A 24949-nucleotide genomic window follows, 5' to 3' on the forward strand; every position below is an offset into this window, starting at 1 on the left:
CACTATCCGATGGAGGACGTTATTAGACAAGACACCGGCATGTGCTGCTCTGCTCACTGGAGGATGTGAGCGACCTCCCGTGCTGAAGCCGAGCTCCTTGTTCCTCCTTGATGGTTGACATATGCCACCGCCGTGGCATTGTTCAACTGGATCCTGATCGGACGTCCCTGTAGCCTCCTTGACCATGTGGAGAGGCACCGCTTGATCGCCCGAAGCTCGAGCACATTGATCGGCAGTTGGGATTCTTCCCGCGACCAGAGGCCCTGAACTGACTGTACGCCCAAAATTCGCCCCAACCGGTCAGGCTGGCGTCTGTTGTGATCACCGTCCAATGGATAGGAAGGAATGATCTCCCGGACCAAAGAGACAGAGATCTCAGCCACCAGAGAAGGGAATCCCCGACTAGCTGGCTCACCCGAATTTGACAATCCAGGGATAACGAGGATTTGTCCCATTTTGACAAAATCTCCTTTTGCAGGATTCGAGTGTGAAATTGAGCGTACGGTACTGCTTCGAAAGTGGCTAGAACTCGCATGCAGAAGCGCAGCGACAACCACCTGAGGTTCACAAACAACTACCCCCGCAGCTTGAAGAGTCTGCAGCTTGTCAGAAGGGAGAAAAACTCTCGCTTCTGGAGGAGTCCAACAGTAAGCCCAGGTACTCCAGGCGTTGAGTCGGCACCAACACTGACTTCTTTAGGTTCAGCACCCAAACAAACTCCCAGAGAGTCAGTATGGTGATCGCTACATCCTCCCTTAATTCTGAGGCGAAAGCTGCTCTCAGAAGGAGGTAATCTAGGTAACCCACGATTGCGATCCCACGTTGCCTTAACAGCGCCAGAATTGGAGCTAACACTTTGGTAAAGACTCGGGGTGCTGACGTCAGGCCAAAAGGGAGAGCTATAAACTGGTAGTGCTCATCTCCAAGGGGGTGTTTTTTTACCCCCCTTGCGCCCGCACACCGCTTCCACCCTGGCAAAAAAGGTCTCCAGGACAGCCGACAAAGTGTCCATAGGCACCGCATTTTGAGCAGGTGAGCCGGTTGCAATAGCAGGGATGTCTGGGGAAGAAGCGCCAGCTTCTGACACCATGCTGACCTTCACTCGCCTGCCACAACTTAGGGACTTAAGGCAAGGAACACAAATCCCACCCTCCTAGCTGCTCGCAGACTGAGGGCCCCCCCGCAGGACTCACCACCCTGACCGAGTGGTGCACTGTGCTGCAGCCATCCGTTCTGCCCTGCGTCAGTCACAAAGTGCCTAGAAAAAAAACGCGTGGTTTTGAGGTACACAGACACCAGCACTAGAGGTAAACCACGCTGAGGCTACAAGAAAATTGCCGCCGGCTGCCCTAGCAAAAAAAAAGGCAGCTGAACCTTCTAGAAAATGGCTGACAGCACATACACCTCATAAAAGACTACAGGAAAATGTCCCCGTCCTCTCATTTCAAACAGCCTAAGCACCTCACAGTGAAGGAAAAAAGAGCAGTGAAAGAAAAAGTGGACCCTAACAGCCATCGCAGCCCCGCGCAAAAGCCCGGATCCCCCCGGAGGATTCCCGGCCAGGTACATAAACCGCACCTCATGCCCAGTCACACAGTGGCCCCAGCAGAGGGAGGATGGAATGAGGGATAGGGAGGGATAGGGAGAGAGGAAAGGGACAGTGAGAGACCCCCTAGTCGACCACCCATGTCCAGCTGCTCCATCCTGCCAAGGCAGGGAGAGCCATACTTACCCCTCCTGTCGGGATTGCTGGAGGCATTCCACCACAGACCCATCACCTGAGCAGTACGGGGTGGCTGTTGGCCATGGTACATTGTGACACGAACAGCAATAGCCCGGTCATATGTGTGCCCCGAAGCATATAGCTCACTGGCCACCCCTGGAGCAGAAGGGGTATGTCGTGGCCGACCCAGCACATAGCTAGGGTCTGCTCATGCTCAATAGCCAGGCTGGGGAGACTACAAGGATCTATATTATCCAGCCTTTCACCTAGCCCCGCTGTTGATTGTAGATCACAGGATCAAAATTGTAGAAAAAATTAAAAAATTCCCAGGACCAATGGTCCCCTCAGGGAGCCAGGTCCTTCTCCTACACTAGGCAAAAAAAAAACTGAGCTGCAGGAAGCAGGGTGAGGGGTTATAGCCAGAGGGACCGCCCCCTGGGTGGTGCTGTGCAGTCTTGCTGTTTTTACATGTTTTATATATTCTGCCAAGTTCTCTTCTGAAGGTGGCGTGATAACCCTAAGGTCAAGAATTAAAGGAACTGTGTCCGTCAATGAACGAAAGAGAAAAAAACCTTTAATAACCAGGTGATATTAGTGTAGATATTAACAAAATGACACTGAACCAAAATCACAACAAGTGTGTTAATGTGGACATATTGCGGTTATTTCCTTCAGGTGTAATGGAAGGATTTACAAGAAGTCAAATTCCTAGCCTTTAAGAGGGTCGGGACCAAAGAATCCGAAAGGCTCGGAACAGCAGAAAGGCATAGCACAGACTTAGCTAATCCCACGGCAGATGGTGTTCACTGTGAAGGCCAAAAGGTCCATGGACGCTAAACCTGTCTCATATTTGTTGAATTTGGACACCAGAAGGAGCCCATCCATTGTTCCCCCCCATCTGTGGCAAAAGGCATGAAAGACCTATGGATAGATAGCTCATTCCCCCAAAACCAGACGCTCATGAATAAGAAACTACGCCTGGGATTGGGACAGAGGATGGGTCAGAAGTTCTAACCAACAACAGCAGGGGTTAATTGTCAGAAGACACAACTTCTACTGCCACCTTGATGGTTAACATAAGCCACAGACGAGGCATCGTCAGACTGTATTCTTGTCAGGAGTCTTCACAATAGAGGTGTTCAGCACTAAACGGACAACCAAATCACTCCATGTTCTGAAATGTTTATTCAAAGGTAAGCCTCTTCTGACAACCAAGTGTCATGTCCTGAGAAGGTGTTCCTTAGGTAAATACTCCCCATTATGTATCCCTAAACCTATAGAATACAAACAAAAATAATTTGATTAAAAATACCTTCTATATTAAGTTAAAGCCCTTCACACCGATCGTGCGCAAATATGCGGTCGGGGTTGTAGCGGAGTGATGCATGCAGCTGCACGCTTAACCCCAGTACTGTTTTTTTTTTAGAGCTGATGGTTGGCTTTCTTATGATAATCGATGCAGCTAAGCAGCCACTCGATCATTATTATAAGCAGCGGAAGGATATGTGAGCCCCCCCAACTGCTTTCCTCGGCTCATCCGGGCTCTACCATCCCACTAGGAGGCCCAAGTGACCAGCTGGCACGTCCGCCGGCTGGCCGGAGACCCGAACAATGCCCTTATAATAGGCGTTAATCAGGTTTTGGATCTAGTAACCCGGAAGCGATGTTATTACATTGCTTCCAGTTTACAGAAGACGTAAAGGTGCCAAATTTAAAAAAATTACATTATTAAAACACAGCCAAACTTGGCGTTTTTAATGCTTTTAAGTGCAAAGGAGGGATTCGGGGTCGTAAAGACCTCAGATCTCTCCATAGAGTACCTGTCACTGTCTGTTAGTGTCACAAAGGATGTTTACATTTATTATATATATATTTTTTTTTTTTTTTTTAAGAGACAGTGTAAAAAAAAAAAAAAAAAAAAAAATTAAAGCTCCCCATCCCTCCATGCTCGGGTGCAGACGCAAGTCGTGCCGGCAAATATGAACAGTGTACAAACCACACATGGGAGGTATCACCGCAATCTATAGAGTGAGAGCAAGAATTCTAGCACAAGTCCTCCTCTGTAACTCTAAACTGTAACTCTGTTGCCTATGGAGATTTTTAAGTACCATAGTGTGCCATTTCATGAGTGTGCGCAATTCTGAAGCATGACATGTTAGGCATCTATTTACTCGCCGTAACATCTTTCACATTATTTAAAAAAATTGGGCTAACTTTATGTTTTTTTTTTTTTTTTTATTCACGAAAGTTTATTTCTTCCCAAAAAATTGCATTTGAAAGACCACTGCACAAATACAGTGGGACATAATATATTGCAATGATCGCCATGTTATTCTCTACGGGTCTCTGCTAAACAAAAAAAAAAAAAAAAATATATATATATATATATATATATAGAGAGATAGAGAGATAGAGAGATAGAGAGATAGAGAGATAGAGAGATAGAGAGATAGAGAGATAGAGAGATAGAGAGATAGAGAGATAGAGAGATAGAGAGATAGAGAGATAGAGAGATAGAGAGAGAGAGAGAGAGAGAGAGAGAGAGAGAGAGAGAGAGAGAGAGAGAGAGAGAGAGAGAGAGAGAGAGAGAGAGAGAGAGAGAGAGAGAGAGATAGAGAGATAGAGAGATAGAGAGATAGAGAGATAGAGAGATAGAGATAGAGATAGAGATAGAGATAGAGATAGAGATAGAGATAGAGATAGAGATAGAGATAGAGATAGAGATAGAGATAGAGATAGAGATAGAGATAGAGATAGAGATAGAGATAGAGATAGATGTAGATATATAATGTTGGGGGGGTCCAAGTAATTTTCTAGCAAAACATATGGATTTTACCTTGTAAGCAACAAATGTCAGAAAAAGGCTTAGGCATGAAGGGGTTAATATGTTGTTTCATAAAATATATACAGTAAATTGGACAAAGAGCAGTGGGTAAAAAGCAGCAAAAGAAAAAAAGGCCAAATCCTTATGAGGTGAACATGCACAACAAGAATAAACGCAATGTGTTGCTACCTGATGAGTCTGCCTCTATAAAAAGAGACTTCGCAATTTCTTGTTTTAAGAGTTTTTCTGGTCTTCTGGATAAAATTGGGACAGCAGCGATCTGGATTTTTCATAGAAAAACAAAACCCTATTAGTAGTTCACAAAACACAACTTTCAACTTACAAATGCATAACAGATGTATTATCGTGCCCGTGTATGATTTGCTGTTTAATTAATGCACACCTTAATTGACTTAAGCGGTTATTGTATGCTGATGAATCTAATACACACTGGAGCTCCTCCTCTTCTGTGTCTGTCCCCATAGAAAGCAGCTTACTATGGGGGCAGAGGTGTGGGCTCGCTACAGAGCCAGGCTGTGTGTGTCCATGGACACGCATAGCATGGCTTGGCCCCTCCTTCCATACTAGATTTGACTAACAGCAGCGACTAAAGGATCCCGCTGCTATCAATCTGCTCTGTGAGACCTGGGAGAAAGAGCAGTGCTGCTGAAGACAGGCATCTTGCTGGATAGATACAGGACTCAGCTAAGTATTCCGGGGGAAAACCAAAGCTATTGAAAGGTTTCTCACCCTAATGAAGGCAATGCATTAAGGTAAAAAATCTTGTAATTTTGCAACCACTTCAAAACAAATATGGGTTAAAAAAAATGAATGCTCACCTATGTAGATGCAGCATCAATCTAATGTTGCAGCTGACCCACGCCAGCTCTACACCAACTGAGCGATCAAACACTGCTGATTGCTCAAGCTTGGGTCCACTGAGCACAGAGCGGTGACTGTAATTTCCCAGTCTGTGATCTGCTCCTCCAACACTCACTGGATTGCCAAGATGCAGAGTAATCAGGAATCTGGGTGGATGCTGACATTACCATCGGGATCTCTGCAGAGCCTGGCTCAGTGACGTCAGCAGACAGTAGGATTTTGCCTGCTGATGGCTAAAACTGGGTCACAGTAGTGCAGAACTTTTTTTTCCTAAAATGGTACAAAATGGTACATTTTCTCAGTTTAAACATTTGAAATGATTTTTATTTTCTATTGTGAATAAATTATGGCTTTCGGAGATCTGCAAATCATTGCATTCTGTTTTTATGTAGGTTTTAAACAGCGTCAACGTTTTTGGTTTTGGGGTTGAATATCTTTGATAGGAAAATCATTAGATAAAAAAATATGACCACAAGTAAAGTAATTTATGTGACCTTGTGACTTAAAGCTGTATTAAACTTAAACAAAAAAGGATACACAGTGGGTATAGAAAAGAATCGCCCCCCTTTAAAATAATCACATTTTGTTGCTTTGCAAAAAATCACCCCCCTTACGTCCGTATTTTGTTGGACCACCTTTTGCTTCACTTACAGCCTTCAGTCTGTTGGAATATGTCTCTAACAACTTTGCACATCTACACTTTGCAATATTTTGCCCACTCTTCGTTGCAGAACTACTCAAGTTCAGTTAAATTTGATGGTGCCCATTTTTGGACTGCAGCCAAGTCATTCCACAAATTTTCAATGGGATTTAAAGTGGATGTAAAATTTTGATGTCATAATGTAGAGAAAAAGATTTCCAATCCCTGTCTTGCCACACAAAGTTAATCGAGCTCTGGGCAATCTTCTGTTATTGTTCAGTGAGATAAATCTTGACAAACAGACAAAAACTTTGTCAAAACCTCCCCCTTGCTGTGAGTGACAGGTGATTTACATATCTCGTGCACTAGGCTGAGACAGGCACATCCTGTGTAAAAAGATTACAATTCACATCCCCCTCCCCTCCCCTCCAGCTCTCCCAGGATTGGCTGCCTTTACTGTGTTTTGCCAGGATGTTTCTCATCATGGGGTGTGATCCTCTTGTACGCTGCAGTGAACAGCCAGCAGAATATACACAGACAAGTGATTTAGGGGAGCTGTATGTAGTCAGAGCTGGGCAGAGTAGAACATCCAGTGATCTGATGATTGTTATAGTGCAGTGTGTTTGCGTGAGGTCATCTGATCACAGTTGCAGCATTCCTTTCCATCACCAGGATTTGTTATGTGGGGGAGGGGTGGATTTCTCACTTTTTATAATTATACACAGTAAGGCTGAATGAGCTTAGGGCCAGTTCACACCAGTGTGCTGTGCGAGATCGCATGTGATTCCCACCCCACTGCAGTACAAATCACATGCGATGTCCGTGCAGTGGGATTTCAGCCATACAGATAGTATGTCTGATATTGCACCGCATTCGGACCGAACTCACACAGGACCCTTTTTTTGGTTGTTCACACCTATGCGATCCGATTCATGTCCTGTCAGTTCACAGTGAGATATGTGAGCTGAAATGGGGGCATCCTTAACATTGTATGACACTCACAAGCAGTTCGCAAATGGCAGTGTGAACTGCCGTGCGAGTCAGATGCGAAGTGGGAATCCACAGTGGATTCGCAGGGTTCCCGCATCGCACCAGTGTGAATCAAAATTGTGTTATTTGGATGGTGAGCGGTATTGGACTTCCACCATTTTCCACCACTATTTGGTGTTGAGGCCCAAACATTACATTTTAGTCTCATCTGACCAGAACACCTTTTTCCATGTAGCCTCAGAATCTTTAAGGTGTATTTAAGGTGATGAGATGAGACTAAAATGTAATTATTTTGCCTCAACACCAAACAATATCTCTGGTGGAAATACAATATAGCTCACCATCCAAACAACACCATTAGTACCAGTATTATCTTCTTAAAGAAAATACATAAATAGAACGCTACCAAAAATAAAAAAAAACGTATTTGTTTCTTTCAATTTGCCCCACCATACCTATCCCTGGGCCTTGTACTCAACCCTCAAGCCCTTCAAAGGGCCATAATTTCCATATTCTACATTGAAGATAACCAATATGCTCTGAGTGAAACCAAAACTGAAATGAATAGCCCAGTAAATTTAACTGCATCTGAACTCTAAAATAGCAAATCTAGATGCATGATTGACTACATGGGCAAAAAGGAGAAAACTCCATGGCCCCAACTGTCCCAAATGAAAGTTTTAAATTAAAGGGTTGTTTTGGACTTTGTGACACAAGTGAAGACAATTACATTATATTTTGAAAGGACATTATTGTACTTGGTGTATTAAAGTGATTGTAAAGGCTCGTTTTTTTTTTTAAAACAGACATATCATACTTACCTCCACTGTGCAGCTTGTTTTGCAGAGTGCCCCCAAACATCCTCTTCTGGGGTCCCTCAGCGGCTCCTCCCCACATCAGATAACCCCCTAGGAAAAGCTTTCTCCTGGGGGGGGGGGGGGGGGTTTACCTTGTGGGCATGCTCCTGAGTCCAGCATTTGTGTCCATAGACATGAATTGCAGACTCTGCCTCGCCCTCTGCGTCATTGGATTTGATTGACAGCAGTGGGAGCTAATGGCTGCGCTGCTATCAATCTATCCTATCAAGAACCGAGAACCTCGGGCAGAGGAAGAGTGTGTCTCTGCCGGGTGAAATTCCAGGGATCAGGTAAGTAAACCGGGGGGGCGGTCACTGCCAGGTGTTTTTTCACCTTAATGCATAGGATGCATTAAGGTAAAAAAACACGAGGGTTTACAACCCCTTTAACGGTTTTAGTGTAAAATACTCAATCTTGTGGAAACATACTTACTCTCTTCTCTTTTGTAGCTGGAGTGACAGCATGCTGCTGAGGCAGCGGGATGCTGTTAACAAGTTCAAACACTCCTTGGAGTTTGCGGTCAGAGGTCTTGAGGCGCAACAACGGTAACTCTCCAGACACTTTAAACCTACAATGAAAATAATCTTAGCCTAAAGCATTTGGCAAAGCTCACATTATTGCATTTGAGCAAGAAAAACACTTTGTTTTTTTATATAAACATGAGCACATTGTTATTTTACATTTTCCAAACCACAGATGTAAAAAGCAATTAGTGCTGATGACCTCAGCGCTTACCATCTTTGTTTTTCTTTCTCTACCATCATAATTTTCTTTTACACCTTTGTTTTGCTTTGCATTCCTCTCTTGCAAAAACCCTGTCCTGTTTTTTCGAGTGGCTCTGTCACTCTAAAAAGTCATATGGAGACAACTTTGCATGTGCACTCCCCAGCTGGCATTTACATGCATCCCCAGAAACAGATTACAGGGCAGAAAGCCACTCCCTTGCTCCCCCCTCATTCCAGCGCCTATGCGGTCCCTTCTGCATAGTGCAAAAGATACTGTTCGAGGAAGCAGTACTGTGCTATCTGGAGCCAGCAGTGGTGCAAAATTAATAATGTGTAAATACTGCATTTGTGTTTACACATTTCAGAAAACAATTCAACATATTCTAGGTCTTAATGTTTGGTTACAGAAAATTGGTGACAGAAAGAACACAGTAGATATATGAGATTGGGTTTGGCACAAAGGTTTATACAAAAGAAAAAAAGTTCTAAGCTGTACAAGATCCTCACCTTGGCATTCTGCTGTCTCGCTCTACCATGGCTTTTCCAAGCTGCAAATCAATGTCCAGGGGCTGCAGAAGGTGGAGAGACGAGCAATTCATAGCCCGGGCCTTCTTCCAGTCCTCACCTAAACTCATGCAAAAAAAGAAACACCATGAAAACACATTTTAAAAATGTCTGCTGATCATTCTATTTTAGATAAATTTTATTCAGTCGATGATCCCTGCACGAAAACAAATAAAAAAAAAAGAAAAATATGAGCACTTAGGACTGTGTGTTCAGTGCATTATAATCATTGCATTATGTGAAAAAATAATTTATTCATTTATTAAAGTGCCCAAAAGAATGGTTTGTACTGCACAGCAAACAGATTATAAATATTTTTAAAAGAGGTCATATGTTACTGAAGAAAAAATGATTTTTCTTTCAGATACTTTAATAAATGAAGCCCAGTTCTAATAAAATTTGCGCTTTAATTAGGTTTAGACAGTAAGTGAAACATGCTCAAAAGGTGTGGCTTTGCAAAAATGTTGTCTATTCTAATACAGTTTAGTCCAATAATATATCCCAGCAATGCAGCAAAAATAGCTATGAAGTCAAAGTATTATTAGTCCGCTGACTGAACAAATATAAAAAACAGGAACGGAAAATGCCATGTTCAATCTCTACTACTACTTGGAAAACATGTAAAAAAAAAGGGTAAAACAAGAATCAGACCAGAACCAGATTTAAAAAAAAATACACTTAAATTAAAAGTTTTGCTTTCAATCTGTTTGTTTATTGGGGCCGACTGAACATCAAATTCCCACTGTGGCAGGGCGTACTTTAGGTAGTTTGCTTTTATTATATGCCAGGAAAACCATTAAGCTCCACTAGAGGAAATCAATTTCCCCACCTACCACATTCTGGACAAAGCTGGTCAACGATAGCGTAAATATCCTTATAAAGTGGTAAGTTAACAGAAAATGTCCTGAAAAATACGATAAGATCTGGTCCAAGTGGTTGGCAGAGCAGTCTATGGCCAAACAATGCCTTGTAGTTTGCTTTCACTTTTTCTACCATCTCACTGTGATAGCGTCTGCCCTACTGTCATTTTTCTTACCGATAGCCATTATGTGGGTTCAGTGGTTATACTTGTTAAAATATCTCATGGCATAAGGGAGCCTTTTATTAAGGTGCCCTTCACAGTAATTCACTGTTTAATTTTATTGATACATATAATATTATAATACCCGTGTTTGGGTCACTGTGCTTTACACCCCTATGTTGGTTATTTGTCTGTGACATTAAAACCAATAAAAAGATTTTTCAAAAAGTTTTGCTTTGAGTAACTATTGACCCATGCGCATTAAGATTTTAATTAGGTTTCCCATTTTCATTATAAAGTAGGGTGCAAGAGGATTGGTGTACCTTTCCCAAATATCAGGAGTAATCCATTTAGAAGTCTCATAAATTAACTGTTCTAGGGCTGTGGACATGCTGCTTCAGTGACAGTTTATGGATTAAAAGTGATTTAACAAATAGATACACAATTGGTAATCATTTTATATAAACGATAAAACGTTTTTAACAAATGATTATTAGTTGATATTTTGCAAATGTAATATTTTTTTAACCTATTCATTGCATTATTTGTAAAGTGTATCAAACAACCTACAAAGTGCGTAAACAAAAAAAAAAAAACTGCATCCAACCAGTGTTTGGTGTGTCCACACCATTGGGGAATTCTAAGAATGGCTGTAGTCAGGGGCTTGTTGACTGTGGTCTTGTTCCCTTCACCTACTCCAACCTCTTAAAGAGTAAACAAACAACAATGTGTAAGCTTGTAAAGGGTATATTTTGTTGTTTAGGAACAGGCAAGAGTGTACTAATCTGCTTTTGTCTTTCATTTCCAAAGTTTAACTACCATATTTATCGGGGTATAACAAGCACCTCAATTTAAGAGGGAAGTTTCAGGGAATTTTATTTTATTGTTTTAAATAAACCACTTTGAAACAAAATAATGGTCAGTGAGCATCAATGCAGCCTAACCTGTGCCCACCTGAAGCCTAGTCGTTATATATGCCGCCCTCGGATAGGTGGGGCCAAGCACTGCCAAAAAAGGCGGATCTCCTGTATACTTGGCGTTACGACAAGTCCCGCCACTTGGCCTGGATCCTATGATGGAAGCAACGCCAGTCCAATGCTGGGACATCCATGCTAGGACCCATCCAGGGGGTGGGACTGACTGCGAGCAGAGCACACAAGAGATCCAGCTCTATTACGGCAGCACTCGTCCCCTCCTTCCCCTCAGTGGCAGCCTATATCGGCGTGTAACACATGCACATGATTTTCTCCCTATTTTAAGGGGGGAAAGTGTGTGTTATACGCCGATAAATACTGTAGTTTAAATAGTCATTAACAGAAGGAAACACTTGCATTTTCAGACATTTTTCAGGCACTGCCATTAAAGTCTATAGGGATTAAAGATATGCGACTGTGCCCCAAAATAAGCTCATGTACTTTTACAAAAAAAAAAAACTGAGCAACAACTTTCAAGAAAAACAAAGCTCACGAGTGAAAGACACCACAGGATACAATTGGAATCCTCATGTTGAGCTTCTAGACAAGCACTTTATGTTTTTTTTCCTGACTACATACTGTGCTGTTAACCACTTGCCACCCAGGCCAATTCTGACATTTCTCTCCTACATGTAAAAATCATAATTTTTTTGCTAGAAAATTACACAGAACCCCCAAACACTATAAATGTTTTTTTAACAAAAACCCTAGAAAATACAATGGTGTTTGTAGCAACTTTTTCTCTCGCACGGTATTTGCGCAGCAAGTTTTTGAACTTTTTTTGGGGGAAAGAAAGAGTTTTGTGCTTTAAAAAAAAAAAACAGTAAAGTTAGCCCAATGTTTTTGCATATTGTGAAAGATGAAGTTACGCAGAGTAAATAGATACCCAATATGTCACACTTCAAAATTGCATTGCGTGGAATGGCGCCAAAGTTCGGTACTTAAAATTTTTTTTTTACTGGTTACATGTTTTGAGTTACAGAGGAGGTCTAGGGAAACAATTATTGCTCTTGCTCCAACGTTCGCGTCAATAACTCTCATGTATGGTTTGAACACCATTTTCATATGTGGGCGCGACTTACGTATGCCTTTGCTTCTGTGTGCGAGTACACGGGGACAGGGGCGCTTTAAAAAAATTAGTTTTTTTTATTGATTATACTTTTTTTTTTTTTTTTTTACACTTTAAAAAAAAAAAGACGAAGTGGCGCAGATTTTTTGGAATGCAGAGGCCGGCCGTGACGTCATAACGTGCCCCGCCTCCGATGATCATAAAGACTCCGACGACCATCTGGTCCACCGGAAATCTCTATGATCAACATTCGGGGCCGGTGGATCCTCTCTGTCCGACTCGACGATCGTAGCAGTTTGTCGGAAGAAGCACCGGAGAGTGGCGGGAGGGAGAGGACGTCCCCTCTCACCTCCCGTAAGAACGATCAAGAGGCGGAACAGCTGCTATGATAGTTTTTATGGTGTAGGGAATCACTGGCTGAAAACAGCAATATCTGAATGATATCTGTAGCTACAGGCATCATTCAGATATTATTATACAGGATTTATATAGCGCCGACAGTTTACGCAGCACTTTAAAACATTGGGGTAGACATTACAATACAGTACAATTCAAGACAAAGGGGAATCAGAGGGCCCTGCTCGTTAGAGCTTGCAATCTAGGAGGGAGGGTCAAGTTATACAAAAGGGTTGTGGGGGATGAGCTAATAGAGACAATAGTGCAGTTGTTAGATGGAGGCAGGATAGGCTTCTCTTTAGAGGAAAGTTTTCAGGGATTGCCTAAAAGTGGATAAATTTGGAGACAGTCTGACAGATTGAGATAGTGAGTTCCAGAGGATGGGCGAGGCTCGGGAGAAGTCCTGGAGGCTGATATGGGAGGAGGTGATGTGGAGCTTGAGAGCAGGAGATCTTGGGAGGAACGAAGTGGGCGATTAGGTTGGTATTTTGAGACTAGGCTAGTGATGCAGCTGGGGGCAGAGTTGTGGATGGCTTTGTAAGGGTTAGTATTTTGAATTGAATTCGTTGGGCAAGTGGCAGCCAATGGAGGGATTGGCAGAGAGGGGTAGCAGACACTGTGCAGTTTGTAAGGTGGATGAGTCTGGCAGCAGCATTCATGATGGACTGAAGGGGGGATAGTCTATTTAAAGGTGAGCCAATGAGGAGGGAGTTGCAGTAGTGAAGGCGAGAGATAACCAGGGAGTGAATCAGGAGCTTTGTGGTTTCATTGGTTAGAAAGGGACGTAGTTTAGAAATGTTGCAGAGGTTGAGGCGGCAAGCTTTGGAAAGTGATTGGATGTGGGGCTGAAAGGAGAGTTCAGAGTCCAGGATAACACCTAGCACCCTGACATGTGGGGATGGGTGGATGGTTGTGCCATTACTCTTGACAGAGAAGGGGAAGAGGCACATGGGGGATGAAATATTATAAATTTGGTTTTGGACAAGTTTAAGGAAGTGTTGTGACATCCATACAGATATGTCTGTTAGCAAGTTGGTGATGCGTGAGGAGACTGATTGAGCGAGTTGAGGGGTGGAGAGATAGATTTGTGTGTCGTCAGCGTAGAAATTATATTGAAAGCCATGAGAGGCTATCAGCTGACCCAGGGAAGAGGTGTAGATTGAAAAGAGGTCCAAGAACAGAACCTTGGGGGACTCCGACACAGAAGGGAAGAGGAGTGGAGGAAGTAGAATTGTAAGTGACACTGTAGGTGAGTTGGAATAGGTAGGATGAGAGCCACTGAAGAGTACAGTCACGGATACCAAGGGAGTAAAGTTTTTTGAGGAGGAGAGGGTGGCCAACCGTGTCAAAGGCAGCTGAAAGGTCCAGAAGTAGGAGTACAGAATAGTGTCCGTTGGTTTTTGCAGTTAGTAGGTAATTTGTGAGTTTTAAAAGAGCAGTTTCTGTTGAGTGCGAAATCCAGATTGAAGGGGATCAAGAAGGTTGTTTTTAATGAGGTAGTCACTCGGTTGTAAACCAGGCGTTCAAGTAGTTTAGAACAAAATGGGAGCAAGGAGATAGGGTGTAGGTTGTTAGGATTGGTAGGGTCCAAGGATGGCTTTTTAAGTATGGGGGTGACCAGTGCATGTTTTAGAGCATTGGGGAAAATGCCAGAGGTGAGGGAGAGATTGAAGATGTGAGTTAGAGAGTGTAGTATAGAGTCAGATGGTGACCGTAGTGTTTGAGAGGGAATAGGATCCTAGGGGGCATGTGGTTAGGTGGGCGTTAGAAAGGAGTTTAGCAACTTTGTCTGTAGTAGCAGTTTTGAATAAGAGGAGCGTTGAGGGTACCTGTTGTAGTGGGGTCTTAACTGGGGGAGATACCTGTAGAGTGGAGATTTCATCACGGATTGTATCAATCTTGTTTTTGAAGTGATTAGCAATCTCCTGGGCAGTGAGTCAGTGGGTGGAGGACGGAGTAGAGAGTTGAAGGTAGAGAAAAGTTTACAGGGACTGGACGAGGTGGTGTTAGTAAGAGTTGTAAAATAGGTCTGCTTGGCAGTGTGGAGGAAAGAGTAGTATTTTTGGAGGGCAGACTTTTATTGGTTATCGCACACAGGACCGCCTCCTGTAAAGAGGGATATCTTGGTTGTGGCAGCAGCTGCTGCCGTTACCGAGATATCCCTCTTCAAGGTACCGATGTATATCTACAAGAGGCAGTCCTTAAGTAGTTCTAGTAGGGGACGGGCATGTGATCAGATTGATTCACCAGGTGGACATTGTCCACTTGGATGGGTGTGGCTTGTTCTGGTGGGCATCGGTCTAGGCGTATGCATGTGGATATATATATATATATATATATATATATATATATATATATATATATATATATATAAATAACCAGAGGAGGCAAGTCTTGCAAGTATGCCCTTAAAATGTGCTAGCCATTTGTGATGCCATCTGACCCCCTCCAGGTCCGGGTTGCAGGCGTTCAGACACGTAGTCTCATCTACTGATCTTTTACACGCTTGTTTGTGAGTATGATTATTGCTGTTATAGCTTTTAATAAAATTTACCAATTGGAAATGCACAAGGTCAGTGCACCCTCCTTTCCTCTTTTTATGTTTCAGTTCTAAGAATACCCATAGTTCTGAAGAGGGCAACAAGACTGCAGGCATTGTTGGATTTAGAGGGTTGGCCGCACCACTTATCCATAGACTAAGCCCCCAAGCACAGGAGATTTTTTTTGATTTGTTGTCCTTCTACATTAAACCCTATAGAAGCAAATAAGGTACCATTCTCCTTTCCATCAGAAAGTAGCAGTGCAATCAAAGGATAAATTAGGGATAAATGCTTTGGTGGATGAGTCAACTCTCTTGCAGCCCCTGCGTTCTGATGCCTCTTAAAGAGCCAACAATCTAACTATTAACGTGGAAGTCAGTACCCGGTAAGTCCTCTCTGGCTAAACAGTGGGGGGGGGAGTATGCCTCGGGGAGCTAGGGGGACTGAGGAAATTGATTGATAGGGACAGCAGTGAGATTCGTGGGTAGTGGAACCCTGTGGGGTAATAACACTGACCCCTTAATCCGAGACAATGAGCTGAGCATGTGCCAGCTGGGCACTCAGGCCTTCTGCCGTATACTTATACTTCACCAAGTGTGAGAGAGGTTTCCCCAAGTGTGCCTTTTGTGACAAATCACAGTAGGCAGTGAGGCCCTGTACATCCAAGGATCACTGTGCTCTTTACAGCCTAAAAAGGATGACCCCAACCACATTATGGTGCTAAAGTTAAAAAAAAAATTAACAAATGAAAAAATGTTACGCTATCCCTGCCACTTGGCTATAACAGAGAAAGATGCAGCTAGCGCTCCTGGATTAAAACTTAAGGAACCAAGGCATAGGCATACAGGACATCCTGCTGAGTGGATAGTGGATGCTAGTGGCAAGCTCAATCCAGGAATTCGCTCTTGTAATCAGCCCATCCCCTAAAGCATCTTTAGGGACAGGGTCAAAGCAGCAGGTAGTGCCACAACATTGGACCTGTAAAAAACCTGAGGCTAATTCAACACATTACGCTATGTGCCTAGGTGAAATCCTAATGCAGGAACCTGTGGCTGAAGCAAGTTTGGCTGCAGATGCTGCGTGCCCAACAATTTTTGGCCCAACTTCATTAACAAAAGCTGACTGAATAATTAAATGTGTGTCGAGCCAGCAGGGATACCCAATTTCAGAATTTCCAAGTGTATAGGCAGTTTTAGTCCCCGTATCCTGTAAAGTATAACCAAGAAAAAAAATCCTTGCTGTCTAGTAGGCACTCTCCTGTACTTTTACATAGTTTGCCATTCCTTATCTGTCAACCCTATTTATGCTACAGCCCTACTGAAAATCCTTTTACTTCCATGTATTGGTTGCTTGGTGCCTAAGCAGTCATCACCAGACCAGCCATGTTAAAATCGGACACCATGCTTAGCTGAGTGCATGTACTAAACAATTATTATTTGAAAAGCTTTGCAAGCCAAACTGGGGAATGGTTGAGGAACATAGAAGCAGGAAGGTTAACAAAGGCACAGGAGGGGGAGGGGTTTAATACAGGTTCACTTAGGTCATACCATATTCTGGCTGAGGAAACATTCGAGACAAAAAGTAACGTACTTAATATTTTTGCTAAACATTTAGGTCATAAGTACCTGAGGTTCCAAACAGCATTTGCACTTTTTTGATCTGAATATGAAACTGATCATAGGCCTTATCCATCAGCTCCTCTAGAGATGAAGAAGCTGCGGTCAGGTGTGAACCTTGGTTAATGCTGTTTAGCTGCAAGATAAAGAAAGAAGTTTAGAAACCAACTTGATCCTTCTTAAGACAAAGTCAAACATAGTAGTACATTGGTTAGCACTGTTGCCATAAGGCCCCATGTACACAGACAGTGAGAGGCTGAAAATATGTCAAGTGTATAATTCAAGCATTTTCCAGCACCCGGGGAGCCGCAGGTGCCACATATAGCCTGCCATTCATGAATGGTTTTGGCATCCGTACTCTTGTGAATGTATTTCACAAATGCTTAATACGCACATGCATGGGTAAATGCAGGTGCACAGAAGCATTGCCGCGTACATGGCACCTGCCACATTACATCCAGCATATTTTCTGCCCATCACAGTTTGTATGCATGAGGCCTAGTCAAAAACATACAGAAAGATTCACTAAATACCAAGAAACACATGCCCTAGTATGCATGTTTGAACTGTAGATAGGACTTCAGAATTAAAGATCCGCTGCAAAAGTATATTATATACATATATACATACATACATACATATACATATACATATACATATACATATATATATATATATATATATATATATATATATATATATACATATATATATATATTTTTTTTTATATATATATACATACACACACATACAAATAAATATACATGCACTATTATAGAGGACTTTCAAAAATTATAAGGGAAGGAGGATAAATTACAGCTGCAAAAACTGCCAACATTTCTACAAAAAAAAAAAAAACCAGTTTCTACATGTCATATTAATTGTCCCCTTGGATCTGTACTTTCTATTTAGTAGACAGTATAGCGAATTACAGTATGAAATGTAAAATTGAGGACCATCACAGTTAATAGTAGGTTTACAAAAGGTGTCTTATAACGCAGTTCTATATTCTCTTTTGTTGCTTTTCATTTTATCCTTGCTGAAGTAGATTTTAATAGAGTTACCACTATAATCTAAAATAATTCCACAGGTTATTCAAGTGACTTTTCAACAATCCCGGCACTGACGTGGATCATGCATAATATCAATTATTTGACTGTTCTTGCGTCAGCACGAAGAGGAGGCATGTACCAATCCTGCTAGGTACTTGGCAGACCTCCTTCCACTGGTAAACGTATCTACACACTAAAGAGTTGACTTAAAAGGACATCTGCACTTATAAAGACTTCATAAAAAACGAAATAAAATAAAACAAAGATATTAGTTTAAAGACGGTCATCCTATAGTAGGTAGCTCTAGTTTCTGCACTGAGCCCCTGCTCTTTTCCTGCCTACCCCCTTTGTACCTATGGACTAACAAGAGACAAGACCTGTGATATGCTGGTTATCAGTGAAAAGTTTACAAAATGTTGCATATTTAAAATCAGTGCTTGCTGTGGGAAGTGATGAGGTAACCAAAGGATTTGGATGCAACAGGCAACTGATTCAGGTATTTTCTATTGTTTACACTATATATGCTAAATAGTTTGCATATTGAATCCACCACTTTGTACTTTATAAGTGTAAAACAAAAAAAGAAACACTGCGCTATCCAAACAAAGCAGCTAACATGCTAAACAAACATGGAAATTTTAGCTCAAACCTAGTAAAAATCATAAAGTGTAGCGCTAAATAATTATGCGTGAATCTGTGCACATTAAACTTGTGACAAGAAAAATACAAATGATTCCAGTTTTCCAATACTTCAAAACAGTGCACTCCAATATCGCTGTGTATTGGTGCTTATTTCTATATATGCAACAGTAAAATAACCAAACACATGAGAGAAAGAAATATTTAAAAAAATCGGACACAAAAAAACAAGATCAATTTGTGAAAAAAATAAAGTCCCAAATGTGAGATGAGGATTTTGAAGAAATAATCCAAGAATAATGCTGCTGAAATATCACCCAAGTGCCGATATCACCACCTTAGCAGATGGTGGTAAGCCGGTAAGCCTACATCTGCTAAGGTGGTGATATCAGCACTTGGGTGATATTTCAGAAGGATTATTCTTAGATTATTTCTTCAAAATCCTCATCTCACATTTGGGACTTTATTTTTTTCACAAATTGATCTTGTTTTTTTTGTGTCTGATTTTTTAGAATATTTCTTTCTCTCATGTGTTTGGTTATTTTACTGTTGCATATATAGAAATAAGCACCAATGCACAGCGATATTGGAGTGCACTGTTTCGAAGTATTGCAAAACTGGAATCATTTGTATTTTTCTTGTCACAAGTTTAATGTGTACATATTCACGCATAATTATTTAGCGCTATACTTTATGATTTTTACTTTATAAGTGCAATTATCCTTTAAATGAACCAGTGCCTACCCACAGATTTTTTTTTTTTCACATCCATGGAGCGACACATGAATTTTGATATAGTAGGGTTGTTACACTGCTGCCTACATTAGGAGTGGACACTGGCAAATAGAAAAATTGTAAGCCAGTCCCATAAAACCCTTCATCTGCCCAGCATGGCTTAGTTTCTTGCTAGTGTCCTAGGGGGACTTACATCTCTTCTTCAGCTCTGCTGAGAAAAGTGTAGCTGATTTTTCAATCAACTTTCAAACAAAATTCCTTACTACACCACAGTCCAAGTTATTCTCTATCTTGTGGTCTAGATTGCCCTTTCCTAAGCCTGACATGCAGGGCCAGCCCGGTTTGTAGCCTTCAGGCACTGGGCTCTGCATTATAGCACTTTACAAACCTAACTTAGACTCGTGGCACTGCCTCAGCACTTGACCTGGTCTCAGAAGACTCACCCTGTTAAGCAAGGCCATTTCCACTGCTGCATTGGGAACTATTTAACTATTTGCACCACTGGCCACCTTCAAATTTCCTGCCACCACCAGTTTCACCACAGTAAATTGTTTATATTGAGGGACTGAGTGCTGAAATCATCCGTGGAGTGTAGTGTCATGCATTAGAACTGTCTTTTCCACCATTCAGCACAGAATAAGCACCATCCCATTGCTGATCCTGCTTGCAAAGCCTTATGTGGAACTTCAATGTGTTTCCACTGCAGGTCTACACTGACCTGGACACTTCTGGCCACCCAACCCTCACGAGCACAAGCTGACTGGGTTTGTAAGTTCCAAAAGCTTTACCGAATTACCACTATATTTTGCACCTGATGCCCTATAGTTCTAGAGTGTACATCAGAACTTCCACAGCTTTGCCAGATGGGGCAAAGTCTCCTCACCTGTCATAAAGGACATCCATGTCCAATTGGGACTTTTGCCCACACACAACTCTACATAAATACTGAGCTCAGAGCCTCTAAATGAGCTCCAGAACCATCCCCTGCAGACTTTAACTCTCCTAGCCCCTTAGATCAGGCCAGGCCACTGGTCTCTATGACCATCGCTGACTCAGATTCTGAGTGTCTACAGTCTATATCTGAAGACATTGGTTTTTAGGCATTGTAGTCTCCTGCTGTCAACTAAGAATGGTAAGGAGTCATTGAAGCAGTGTGCATTAGCCTGAACGTGCAGGATCATCTGCAGTTTGCAATCTTATGATTTATAGAGTTCCTACGGCTGCAAAAATCTTCCTGTTACACCTATTTGATGTATTACCCTATGCCGACTGCAAGAACCCAGATGGGTCCCTGAAAAATGTAGAAATATCTAAAAATTCTACTATTCTTATATCTCAGGGGCGTTTCTGGATGAATAGTTAAGTCTTTGTACAAAACAATACTCCATCATTAAGATAATCCTATCTTTATTTCATGTAACTTAATTATAAAGCTTGCATCATAGGTCTGGGCAGTAGAAGCAGATGGTAAGTGTTGGCAACGCACCTTACGTGGCTTCCTGTGCCCTGCCAGGCTACAACTCCCAAGGGCCCCTGGGCTACACACAGTTTATAAGCCAGTTCTTTGGAGCTGCAATAGTGTTTGTGGGAGGCCAAGTACATGATGAGAGGTGAACAGAGATCTTGCCCTTCATTGCTTCAGCAAAGTTCAATACAAATAAATAAAACCTCCTGCTCAGATGACTGGAAGCTGGAGAACTCCATTCTGTAGACTGAGGCACAAAGATCAGAGAGGGTGGAGAAAGGTAGACTTAGTTTTGACAACAGTATCACTTTGCTGCCCCAATGGAATGTGCAATGCCTTGTAACTGGCTGCTGCTCATCAACACAGGACACCAACTCTGAAACGCAGAAGAGTGGTGTGGCTGGGCACTAACGTTTACATTTCTCCACTTGCTATAGCACTTAAGCTTTCAGCAATATTCTTAAAAGCACTGGTGGAGGTCTCCTCCTTGCTCACCAAGAGCCATGTACTTTCTCCTACAGCAGGGAGGGATTTCCCATTAATAAACTAAAAACACTGACTTGTGATGTCAGTGTGCTGAAATTCACCCAAGGGGAGAGTTATCTAACTGGTCTTACTGTTTATGCAAAGTAGAATAATGAGACTATGGTCATATCCACAGCAAGTGTGTGCTTTCTCTGTAAGAAAAGGCAAACTTCAATCTTGTAGGCCACAAGAGCATCCAAGGTCAAAAAGAAAAGAGCGGTCCTATGATGCACAGTCACACTTAAGACTGTTTTCTTGTGGCTCGAGTTCAGTTCTAACCATAAAACTTAGGTGTGCAAGTTCTAGGACCTTACTATGTGGACAAGCTGGCCTTTCATGTTTTTGTCCTAGGTCCCCTCTTGGGACCCGTTCTCTTTCTAGGGGTCATCCCTAATTTTCGCTAGACCACATTAGGTTGCGGTTCGGTTTTTCCCCCCACTTGGGAATTTGGTGCTCTTCCATTTGTTTTGGTGGGTTCTGGTTGCTCAGCTTTCACTGGTTCAGGTTTAGCGCTTCCTTCCATTTAATGTAACCCCCCAAACTAAGTTTACTATGCTTCAGTCTGTATAGGGTACCTCCTGTTCATTTATTCAGTGCAGCTGAGGCAGCAAGGAAAGGGACTGGGGAATGTACAATCGCTGGCTGAGGTCTCCTCCTTGCTCACCAAGAGCTATGTCCTCAGTCCCTTACTTTGTTTCAAAAGTGAGACATCAAGGGACCCATGACAATTCACCAAAAGCCCCTCCCCACAACAATTTATTTTCTAAAAAAAAAAAAATAATTTTTTTAGAAATAGTTAAAATTGTTTTTAAAAAAAATGGTAAAAAATAACCCCACTAATTCACACTGTACAGGCCACAGTACCCATGTGAATAACCCCACCCAGACCTCAATCACACCGAGGGATTTATTCATTACCTCAATATAGTTTTTGATTTTATATTAAGTGGGAATTTTGTTGTTTTGAGGTTTGTGACCCCTAAATATTATATTGTACTTTTAGCAAAAATATTGCTTTTATTCTTTTTTTTATTATTATTATTTTTGGGGGGTGAGGGCCCGGTCAGGTAGCCTGTATGGGGCCCCATGATTTCTAACAGCTGCCCTGATTATCGATACTATAATTTTAAAAATAACTGGTGCTTCCTGCATAAAAAAACAAAAAATAAACTGAGAGACATGCACAGATCAGGCTTAGGTGTGTGTTTGGGGGGAGGCTGCATGAAAAAGATTTATTACCTTAATGCAGAGAATGCATTAAAGAGGAGTTCCAGCCTCCTGTGAAAAAATAAGTCAGCGGATTGCAAAAAAAATTTAGCTGCGGACTTTAAAAAATGGCTACATATCTGTCCCATGATCCAAAGGTGTGCTCACCCCAGTTGGTCTTACACGCACCAGCATCCTCACTACGGGCACCCGGCTGCGACAGCTAGTGGCTTCACAGTCGGGTGGCCGCTTCGCATGTCATGCTGTGCATTGTAAATGGTGGATACAGTCTTCTGGGACCTGTAATGCCTCGTTTCCACTGAGCGGAACGGTTCGGTACAGTTTGGACAGGTTAGAATGGTCCACCCTATTCAGGAGAGCGTTTCCACTGGTTGGCCTGCCAGGGGCCATACAGGGTTCAGAAAAATTGCCTAGCGTGGCGTCACACTAGTGCAATAAGAAACGTGTCGCTACAAACAATGGAAGTCCTCTAGCAGCTCGTCTTTTCTCCACTTGCCTTTTGGTTCTTTGTAGTTAAAATACATGCCGCAATATATGAGAGAAGGTTGCAAGCAGCAATGAGAAACACAGCAGAATAGAAAACTTCTAGCTTGGATATTTAGCCAGGAGGAGAAGTACACCTTTGTGCGGAAAAACAGACAGCAGCACTATAGAGTAAGCAATTGCATGCTATTTGTCATGTAGTTCTACTTGTATTAAAAAATATAAATAAGAATGAATAAGGAAAAATCTAATATAAGATGTGAAGGATATACTGTACATTATGTATTGAACACCATACATGTTGCACACGTACCGTATATACTCGAGTATAAGCCGAGATTTTCAGCCTCTTTTTTGAGGCTGAAAGTGCCCCCTCGGCTTATACTCGAGTCACCCCTGTCTGACTGCTCGATCAGCGTATCGAGCAGACAGACGGCGGACATTAAAATTTAAAAGCCGCGCCTCCTTCTCCGCCTCCGCCTGTGATAGGCGGAACACTGAATTTCCCAGCAGTCAGTGTTCCACCTATCACGGACATCCGCTCATTCTCATACTACGGACGAGTATGAGAGGATGTCCGTGATAGGCGGAACACAGGCTGCTGGGAAATTGAGTGTTCCGCCTATCACAGGCGGAGGCGGAATTTTGAATTGTAGAATGGCCGCCGAGAAGAGCGGCGATCCATCGGCACGGCACGGGACGGAGGAGGCACGGCACGGGACGATGGAGGCACGGGAAGGAGGAGGCACGGCACGGGACGGAGGAGGCACGGGACGGAGGAGGCACGGCACGGGTCGGAGGAGGCTCGGGACGACGGCGGCTCGGGACGGAGGCTTGGGACACAGGTAGGCTGGACACACACACAAGGCTGCACGGACACACACACACACACACACACACAAGGCTGCACGGACACACACACACACACACACACACAAGGCTGCACGGACACACACACACACACACACACACACACACACACAGGGATGGATGGATGGATGGATACACACACACACACACAGGGATGGATGGATGGATGGATACACACACACACACACACACACAGGGATGGATGGATGGATGAATACACACACACACACACACACACAGGGATGGATGGATGGATGGATGGATGGATGGATACACACACAGGGATGGATGGACACACAGGGATGGACGGACACACACACAGGGATGGACAGCCATGTCTCACCCTCGGCTTATACACGAGTCAATAAGTTTTCCAGTTTTTTGGGGGTAAATTGGGGGCCTCGGCTTATACTCGGGTCGGCCTATACTCGAGTATATACGGTATGTAAAAGTGCACATTTCAAGTATTACCCCTTATACATAAATTATCCTTATGTTATTACTTTGCACTCTTTTATACATGATGCTATCTGTCCATGTAAAGTAGATTATACAGGTTGTATTTTTTTTTGTGATAGGTTGTCATCTGTTTTTTTTGTTTTTTTGATGCTTCTCCTTTGTCAATGAGTGGTAGCATTTTGGGGATGCGCCAAGTTCCAACAGTTTTTGTTTTTCTTTTATGACATGGGATAATTGTTTTATATGAATTTAGGTCATTGTAGCCATTATCATGACAAGAGTAACATTAGGGTTTAGCAACAGTCATGTGACTATTTTCTTTGTATATGTGACATACAGTCCTCTCTACAGTTCTAATATTGGGCAGTCATCAGATGCGGTCATTGATTTTTTTTTATGTTGGTCAGTTTTCCTTTTTGTGCCATAACTAAGTTCAAAGAGCATTGCGTGAATATCATATAGATATACTGGGACTTATGAGACTCATAGTGATTGGTAAATAGCAAGGAGTATAGTACAATTGTACTTAAGAGCATTTTAGTTTGATTGTTCCTGAAGCCATTAGTAACATCACACTTATCCATATTGTGAAATCAAGTTATTTTTATCCGCGTAGGCGAAACTGCCTAATCTGCACTGAGAACTGTTAAAGTGATGACCTCTTCCGTAGCCT

The 24949-nt window shown here is 42.5% G+C and overlaps 1 protein-coding gene across 5 annotated transcripts in view; it reads right to left on the minus strand.

Moving 5' to 3' along the window:
• VPS13C (vacuolar protein sorting 13 homolog C) overlaps positions 1–24949 on the minus strand; it is a 626331-nt gene that overhangs the window by 406708 nt on the left and 194674 nt on the right. For all 5 annotated transcript variants that reach the window (XM_077473219.1, XM_077473221.1, XM_077473220.1 and 2 more), the window contains 4 exons: positions 16831–16957; positions 9149–9266; positions 8349–8484; positions 4737–4827 (listed from right to left, as the gene is read on the minus strand). In XM_077473219.1, coding sequence (XP_077329345.1) covers positions 4737–4827; positions 8349–8484; positions 9149–9266; positions 16831–16957 — 472 coding nt within the window. The remainder of the gene's footprint in view (positions 1–4736; positions 4828–8348; positions 8485–9148; positions 9267–16830; positions 16958–24949) is intronic.

Source organism: Lithobates pipiens, unplaced genomic scaffold (assembly GCF_037356315.1).
Source record: "Lithobates pipiens isolate NorthernLeopardFrog02 unplaced genomic scaffold, aLitPip1_a1.2 Scaffold_8, whole genome shotgun sequence".
In the NCBI taxonomy this organism is placed as follows: domain Eukaryota; kingdom Metazoa; phylum Chordata; class Amphibia; order Anura; family Ranidae; genus Lithobates; species Lithobates pipiens.